The sequence below is a fragment of the Lathyrus oleraceus genome, chromosome 7 (genome assembly GCF_024323335.1).
Source record: "Lathyrus oleraceus cultivar Zhongwan6 chromosome 7, CAAS_Psat_ZW6_1.0, whole genome shotgun sequence".
Lineage (NCBI taxonomy): Eukaryota > Viridiplantae > Streptophyta > Magnoliopsida > Fabales > Fabaceae > Lathyrus > Lathyrus oleraceus.
Window position 1 is genome coordinate 243,619,305 of NC_066585.1, and position 8,543 is coordinate 243,627,847.

General features: G+C 31.7%; 1 protein-coding gene across 3 annotated transcripts; it reads right to left on the reverse strand.

The window, feature by feature from the left end:
- Nucleotides 1-3,617: 3,617 nt before the first annotated feature.
- On the reverse strand, nt 3,618-8,231 carry LOC127106907 (disease resistance protein RUN1). Of its 3 annotated transcripts, none has more exons than XM_051044199.1 (6): nt 8,067-8,231; nt 7,028-7,532; nt 5,796-6,894; nt 5,399-5,692; nt 4,447-5,232; nt 3,618-4,366 (listed from the first exon to the last, which is right to left on the reverse strand). In XM_051044199.1, the coding sequence occupies exons 2-6, from the start codon at nt 7,525-7,527 to the stop codon at nt 3,830-3,832; spliced, it is 3,216 nt and encodes a 1,071-aa protein (XP_050900156.1). In that variant the 5' UTR covers nt 7,528-7,532; nt 8,067-8,231; the 3' UTR covers nt 3,618-3,829. The 3 variants fall into 3 exon arrangements, with proteins under 3 accessions (XP_050900156.1, XP_050900154.1, XP_050900155.1); XM_051044197.1 differs by having other exon boundaries at nt 7,028-7,752; nt 8,067-8,229; XM_051044198.1 differs by having other exon boundaries at nt 7,028-7,574; nt 8,067-8,224.
- Between the last annotated feature and the right edge of the window lie 312 nt (nt 8,232-8,543).

Sequence of the window (8,543 nt, forward strand, 5' to 3'; positions counted from 1 at the left end):
ATTCTTTGGGATGGATTGCAAGACAGAAAAATCTTCAATGTTTTATTTTGAATAAAATATTTTTTCTGCACTTGCAATGTATCTCACATAATGGTGTTGATGTTGTCATTTTTGTATTATTGGAATAACCCTCCGTTAAAGAAGAGAGCTCGACCTTTGGAAAGTACTCATTTGATAAATTGCAAGTGCAGAAAATCTTTCTTGTTTCAAAAAAAATTGTTTTAAAGGGTATCCAACAAAATATGGATATCACCGAAGATTTGTTGTAAACAATGTATTTTAATATTTTATGTAAACAAGGTAATTAAAAAATATAATTATTCATCTCGATTTTATAATAAAATCGAGGTGTTTAATAATCAGACTTTACTATAAAAATACTCGTTAAACAGATTTTACCCTAAGACTAACTTATATGTAGCCTCCCCAAAGAGATGTTCATTAAACGTCATTTTATCCTAGAGATCAATTGGAAGAGTTTTGATGAATATCTGTTGGAAGGGATATTCACCACCGTTCACTTGATCATGAGTTGCTACTACATATCTCTAGGATGGATTGTAAGTGCAGAAAGTATAAGTTCTCATTGGGAAACAGATAGCTAACCTCTTGCATGAGACCTGGGCATGGAAAATAAAAATTCTCATTGGGAAACAGATTTTACAATGTATTTTAAATATTATGTGTAAATAATGTAATTTTAAGTTTTTTTTCTATATTCAACGCCCTTAAACAAATCTTTGACGCCCCTTTAATGTTTATCAACGCTGAAGAATCTGCTATTAGTGATCCATGTGAAATCTAAGGGACATCCAATATAAAAGCATGCTGAAATTGAAAATCTAACCTATACGAAACATGAAGCGCTTGAAATCAATGTTTTAAAAACTGGACCGAACCGGCCGGTTTAACCGTTGGACTGGGAACCGTAGATGAATCTGGTTGGGTGAACCTTTCAAAACCGTTAGTGAGTTAAAACCGGAGTAAAACCGTAAAAACCAGATTGAACCGTCCAAAACCATTCGAACCAAAAAACTAGAGTCGATTTTGTAAAACCACCCGATTAAAAAAAATGCATCAAATTAACCATTTTTAAAAAATAAATAAAATTTTAATATGTCAATATCAAAACTTAACATACATTCCTCAATCACAAAAAAGAATTCATTGTGTTTTTACAACAATACAAACTTCTAAATTTTGTCACTCCATTATAGTTTTTCTTTCAACTACGCTCCATCATCATCGCGCCGTCTCTTTTAAACATAATGATATCCAACATAATATTGATTGTTGTTCAAATCAATATTGTTTGTTGTTGTCAATTAAGACGTATTTGTCGTAGTTCAACTCAAATTCGTTTTTTTGTTGTTTAATGAAATATAATGTATTATTTATTTTTAATATTCTGTCTTATTTAATTTAGGTATTCTTAATTATTTATACTTTATTTTAGTTATTATATTCTATTATTTTAATATTGGTTTGAATTAGTTTAACTTATTTTATTGTAATTCTTTTATTTGGTCATATTATTCTTAAATAAATGTTGAATAAAGTGTCTAATTATGTTATGTTATTATATGTATTATCGATATTGTTGTATTAACTTTGTAATAGATTTTTGAAATGTTTATTTTATTAAATTGTGAACGTATGATTATGAGTGATATATTTATGAAATTTAGTTTCATATTACTGATTTATTTAATAAACGGTTCGACTGTAGGTTTAACCGGTTGAGCCAATTAAACCTTAAACTGCAAGTTTCACCGGTTCGATCTCCGGTCGGGTTTTTAAAACATTGCTTGAAACATAAAGACGTTTGAAAAAATTCTCTAAGATGGATTACAAGAACAGACAATTACTTGAGTTTAAGGTTTGTTTTCTTAAATATTTATTTGAGCACAAAATCATTTATTTGAATATTGATTTTATTTATCTAACCCTTATTTTATTTTGCTTCAGAATCAAATGCATGCAAAGTCCGTAGAGAATAATAATCTTGCATCCAACATTTGATCTTTCCCAGGATTCAATAACTCGAAGATCCCTATGGAATTTAATTTTTATCTATATCTCTAGAGAATATTATCTGGTTTTTATTTTAATATTTTTGTAAACAATGTAATATTATGGGTAAACAATGTAATAATTTTATATAAAAAAAAATCTTACCTCTTAGTTTTCAAGATAAATTGAGATAGAAGATACACTAGTTTTGAAAATAATAAAAGTGTTGTTGTTGGGGTTCGAACTCATGTGCATATAATATTATCCCTCGATTTTTAAATCACTTAGGTGATAAGTGACAATTTTTCATGACGTCCTTTGTAACCTCGCTACTGCATCCGAGGTAAAATGCATTTTGCGTCCGACGTTAAAAACACTTTTTGTAGTAATGTGAACCCGCCTCGAATTTGACAAAAAAATATGCTTTGACTGGATTTATATACGGATTTAGATTTTCCCCGATTATAAAATATGGGGAAGGATCAGATAATAGGGACATTAGTAGTCACCTTGAATCTGTCCCTGAACCCGCCTTATTTATTTTATTATTTTATTTTTGATAATTTAAAAAATTAAATATGTGATTAATATTTTAATTTTTTTTGTATTTATTATTTAAAATATTTGAAATGTACACTTGATTTTTTTTATTTTTTTACTATTTATAATATAATTTGATTTTGAAAAAATAAATATTTTTATTAAAAAAATTAATTTCATTAAATAGATGGTGGCGAGGCGCGAATATCCCAACCTAATCCAAACTTGTTTGGGATGAGTTTGAGTTTTAATTCTCCATCCGAATGACAATTGGAACGGAGAAGGATGATTGTTTTGAGATTTGGATTTAGGTTTGAGGAAGATAAAAAACGTCTCTGACCCACCTCATTACCATGTCTAGTTCCAACAAATGGTGCAAAGAAGGTGATTTTGAAGTTTGACTAAATGTTGAAGGATGTTTGTTTTGACTTTTTTTAAATGGTTGTTATAGTGTTATACTACCTCGTTTTTTATTATAAGTCATTTTGGAAAAATATTTTGTACCACAATATAAATCGTTTTATAATACCAATAAATCATTAATGTTATTTTTCTTATTAAACCCTTAAATATTTATTATTCTCTCTCATTACAATTATGTTAATTTTTCTTTTCAATACCATTAATGAAGGACAATTTTGTAAAACCTTTCATAATTTATCTTTTTAATACAACAATTATTACATTTCTTAAACGTATGAAAAGTAAAAAACAACTTATAATAAAAAACGGAGGGAATAGTAAATTATTTAAGTTTTTAAAATTACGAGAAATAATGGTTTGGAGGATGAAGATGATGAGTCAATGAGTGTTTCCATGTTACTAACTTAATTAATACATTAGCATTTATCTTTAATAAAATGATATTTTGTGTCCAATGTTGTAAATATTGTGTAACTTAAATGACTATTGCAGAACAAAAATAACAAAACAAAAACGATCTAATCATTACAAAGGTCAAACATGAAGGATTGGTGGATATATTTGTTTTTGAAAAGGGTATTTTGGTATTTAGCAATGTCATAGGGAGTGTGACAGAGGTTTTAGAAGAGCTAGACCACCAATAACTTCAACTTAACATTGATATTAATATATCCAAGACTTTGGCATTTAGCAATATCTCATTAAGAGAATCAATGATCAAAACATGTTCATTGTTATCACTATAACAATGTACATTAATATTGACACTAGATAAAAAGAAAACTAACAAAAAATCATCTTTGAAAAAGAAAATATCAAACTAATTCTACTGAATTTCAGAGTTTTTCATCAATCAGCTCAATAATATGGCTGAACTGACGAATTTCCCTTGTAGTGGGTTTAATTGTTCCAGGTCCTCCTTAAATATCCAACGGTAACCACAATTTTTCACCTCCAAGTGCAAACCAAAGGGCTGCCTAACTGTAGCACTCAATTCAATACCACTAATATCATCCCATCCATCTGTTGCACGACTTATCAAATCAATAAATTCCTTCCTACTGAAAAAAACTAGCAACAGGTGATCTAAATCAACTGTGACCAGATCTTTTCCAAGAAGTATGGGAATAATTGAATAGACCCCACACCGTGTACATTTAAAACCAAACGCAATATAAGATGACAGTTCTTCCCTTAAATTAGTAGGAGTATCTTGCGCTACAAATGTTAAGCAGCAAGCGATGCCTATCAAATTCTTGTCATGCATAATGGATGATGGATCGATGCTTATTGAACTGCCTACATGTTGTTTGGTGAACCACTTTGGAATTTGAGTTTTGGGAATAACAATTGTAATGTCTGTCCTTGGGATCTCGGATTGCATGTGAACCTGGTATCAAATAAATTAGTTCAATCACATAAAAACAAATATATAAATACAGACAAAAGGAAAAAGGATGGAGTAGTGACCTGAAGAAGTTGTATCATCCAAGAAAAAGCAATTCCAAAATAGCTTTCCATCTCAACTAAACTGGGGCAGTCAAATATATATAACCCAGCTGAAAATCTACCAAAACATGTTTTTCTTACTGGCAAAACAGTTTTTGATGGGAGCTCAGGAAAATATTTCAGGCGCTTACAGTGCTGCAAGTTTAATTCTTTAAGTTTGGAAAGTTCTTTCAAGCTAGAAGGTAGTGTCACAAAATTGTTCCCCCCCAAATATAGGGTTTCTAAGCAATGTAACAACCCAATTGCATAAGGGATTTGAAAAAGATTGCAGAAACTCAGGTCAAGATATTGCAAACATGACAAACGAGACAATGAAGGCAACAATAAACCAACTGAATCTTCAGGTTTTTGAAAAGTCAAATATCGAAAGTGTGGCTTTAGAAATTTGTAGATGAAGGATGTTGGTTGGTATTGGGTAGTGATTTCCTTGTTATCAAGCATCTCCGGATGTTCTATTTGGCTTTGTATATCTAACAGATTCTTAAATAAGTTTGGACAGCCTGAGATATTTAAATGTTCGAGAGAATTCAGACCAAAAATGTTGTTAGGAATACTGACCAAATTTGTACAATTTTTCAAATTTAATATGGAAAGCCTCCTTAATGTACCAATGGATGGATCAATCTTCACAAGTTTTATACATCCTTCAAGACATAGGCTCTCAAGATTTGGAGTCTCCTCAAAATTTGGCATCATATTAAGATTCTTTGAGTAATTGAGATTAATATGTGTCAAATTAGGTAGAAACTGCAGGCAATGAAAAACAGAAAGAGACAAATTCAAAATCATACTTTAACTTTAATTCATTTCTTTAACTAACTGCACTGAAAGTATAAATAAATATTGTGAGATAAAAACTTTGTGTGTTCATCAAAAAACGAAAAGCAATGACTCATAACCATTTCTATAGTACCTTTGTGCCTTCCCATAGTTTCCTAATGTTGCTATGAGGTAGGATCACTTCAACAAGTTTATACGCCTGAAAACTTGATGGCAAACTAGTGAAAGGATATTTATCCCAACGTAGATACCCCAATTCACTTGAAAGAAAATTGAGACTTCCTGAGAAATTAAACGTCAACAACCTGAGCAATTTAAGGCGACTCATTTGTGCTAAAGCTTCGGCCCTCAATGTTGTCATCTGTTGTATTTCTATATCATGTGCTGAATCATACTCCATCATCATGGCTTCAAGGTTTTCTGTTGCCTACAGTATTGCAAATGAAATTAAAGAGTATAGATACTTCAAATTTATTAATCGATTGTGGAAAAAATGGCAAGCAATTGTTTTATTTCAATAACTATGTTACCATGTTTTCTGAGATAACATTGTGGACGTCTTTGTAGTCCCACACCCTGTTCCACTTTCTTGGTTCTTTGGGTGATTTTTCTCTAACGATACTCTTTCCCAGTTCTCTAAACAAATCATGCATACAAATTATCTGTTTCTCACAAGTTATGAATGATTTATCAATAAGAACTCTTAAACCAATTTTAGGATGAAATCCACGAAAATCTAAAACTTTCTTCACGTGTCTCTTCGGGTATCCATGAAAGAAACAAGCAATATCAAGAAATATGTCCTTTTCTGTATCCTCTAGTCCATCAAAACTAATTCGGAGTACATTCATAATATCTGTCCTTGGGTTCTCTCTTAATCTTGACAATGCACTTCTCCACTCAGACACATCTCGACCATACAGAAACGAGCCCAACACTTTAATTGCTAGTGGAAGGCCATTGGCATATGCTAGTACTTCTTCTGTCAAGTATATGTAACCACTCATGATGTCATCACTTTTGAAAGCTTTCTGGCAAAACAATTGAAGGGCACATTTACGATCCAAGAGTCGAACTCTGTATACTTCATCTACTCCATGCTCTGTCAAGATGTGCCCATTTCTAGAAATTATGATTATTCTACTCCCTTTGCCTAGCCATTCTCGTTTCATATCCAATTTATCCAGTTGTTCAACTTCATCCACATTATCAAGAACAACAAGGGATTTTATTCGAGATAGCCTAGTTCGAATCAAATTAGAAGCCATAGGAAGATTGCATATTTGAAGATTGTCTTCATTTAGAGTTTGACGCAGAAGTTGCTTTTGTACTCCAATTGGGCCATGATCTCCATAAATTTTACTTACATCATCAATAAAGCAGCAAGCATCAAATTGATTAGAGATTCTAGCATACAAAGCAGTAGCAAGAGTCGTCTTTCCTATTCCACCCATTCCACAAATCCCTACTACTCGAACATCATCATCATTTGAGTTCAAAATCATATGGTTTTCTAATTCTTCCACTCTGGAGGGCATCCCAACTATATCCCTAGGTAAAGTCGAAGATTTATTTCCCAATAAGCATGTTACCTTTTTAGTAATTTCTCCAATCTCTGCATATTGTGGCCTAAAAGACCAGAGGAAAGAAATACCAAATCATCACATGACAGCTCTAAACAAAAAAACTAGAAAATATTATGTACTCTTTTGTAATTAATTGAATAGTTCAACTTGTTGCAAAGATAGAAAAGAGTACTTACTTATCCCTTACGTCCCAACCAGAGAGATTGGCTACTTGTGTTAGAGCTCCTCTCCATCTTTGCACTTTCTCTAAAGTTGCTTTGAATCTTTCTTCATGCCCTTGAAAGGCTTTTTCATAATCTCCGCATTGCTTTCGTACCTCAGAAGGACTGACATCAAAGAAAATAGGTAGAGCAGATTGTCCTGGAACTTCAATGCATGCAGCAATTTTTACTAGTTCTTGCAAGCACCATGTGGAAGAAGCATAGTTTGTTGAGAAAATAACAATCAAAATTTGGGATCCTTCAATAGCTTGTAGAAGCTCAAGTGATATATCTTCCCCTTTCTTGAGCTTTGTATCATCCCGGAAGGTAATAATAGCTTTCTTATGAAGAGCGCCAAAGAGGTGATCGGTGAAATTGTTGCGAGTGTCTCCTCTAAAGCTCACAAACACATCATATTTCCATCTCATCTTTGGTGAAGAAGAGCTGCTTTGGAGGCTATTGCAAGCCAATGCCATTGCAACTGTAAAAGCCAAAACCAAGTTGCTGTGAAACTGAAACAAGTCTGAAACACAAGGAAAAATTAAATAATTGATATGATTGCTCATAAATGATAGACATGAAGTGAAGAAAACAAGGCATATGGACTAATAGACATATTAATATAAAGAATCCGGATCAAATGTCACCAAAGTATTAAACTTAGTAACATTAGAGATTCGGTAACTCTTTAACGCTCATATCTGCATAATAAAATTCATTGTTGGATCGAATGTTATTATCATATATATATATCATTTATATAAAATTTAATATCAATTAAAAATCATTTGATAGGTGAATGAGATGTATAAAAATTAAGGCCTTACAAAACTTTAACAAATCTGTTAATTTTGATGATTCTCTTTAAGCTATTAATTTATTATGAATTAGAAATCTAATTAGTGTAATCATTTAAAATTGATCAGGAATTAATTCATGCAAGAAACTGATAAACAGTAGCTAATATAAATGAGTTAAAATAGGAAAAGATGAAATTAGGTAGATGAAGAACAACCCTGTATATGAGCAGCGTGAGGAATATAGAGATGAATCTGGAGAGCGTCAATGGAGAGTGAGAAAACGGAAGTTGATTTGGAATGGATGAGATAGTTTCTTTTTTATTCTTCTATTTTGTAATTAGTCAAAGCAGCGTTACTTCCTACTATCTTCTTCATTCCAAATTAGTTGATTCTTTGGATCAGTCTAGTCCCTCGGATGAATCAGGTGTGAAAATTTTAGCTTGTAACCCTATAGTTAGTCCCATACCCCTACAAAATTTTAAAAATTTCCATTTTACCTTTAATTGGTTTTAACCAATTTACTATTTCATTTTTACCATTCAGTTGAAAATTTCAGAAATTACACTTTCACACCCCTCGCACCGGAACTCCTGCAAAAAGATTTCCGGTATGTATTTTTCCAAACCGGAAGACTTTAGGAATGACTTCCGGAACACACAAAAAAATAAATCGGAACACTTCATGAAAGAGTT

Coding starts and splice junctions, on each gene's coding strand:
- LOC127106907 (XM_051044197.1), bottom strand. CDS start 7,617: ATGAGCAATCATATCAATTATTTAATTTTTCCTTGTGTTTCAGACTTG. Junction 6,895..7,027: donor GGTTGGGACGTAAGGGATAA/GTAAGTACTCTT, acceptor CTGGTCTTTTAG/GCCACAATATGCAGAGATTG. Junction 5,693..5,795: donor ATGTTATCTCAGAAAACATG/GTAACATAGTTA, acceptor GCAATACTGTAG/GCAACAGAAAACCTTGAAGC.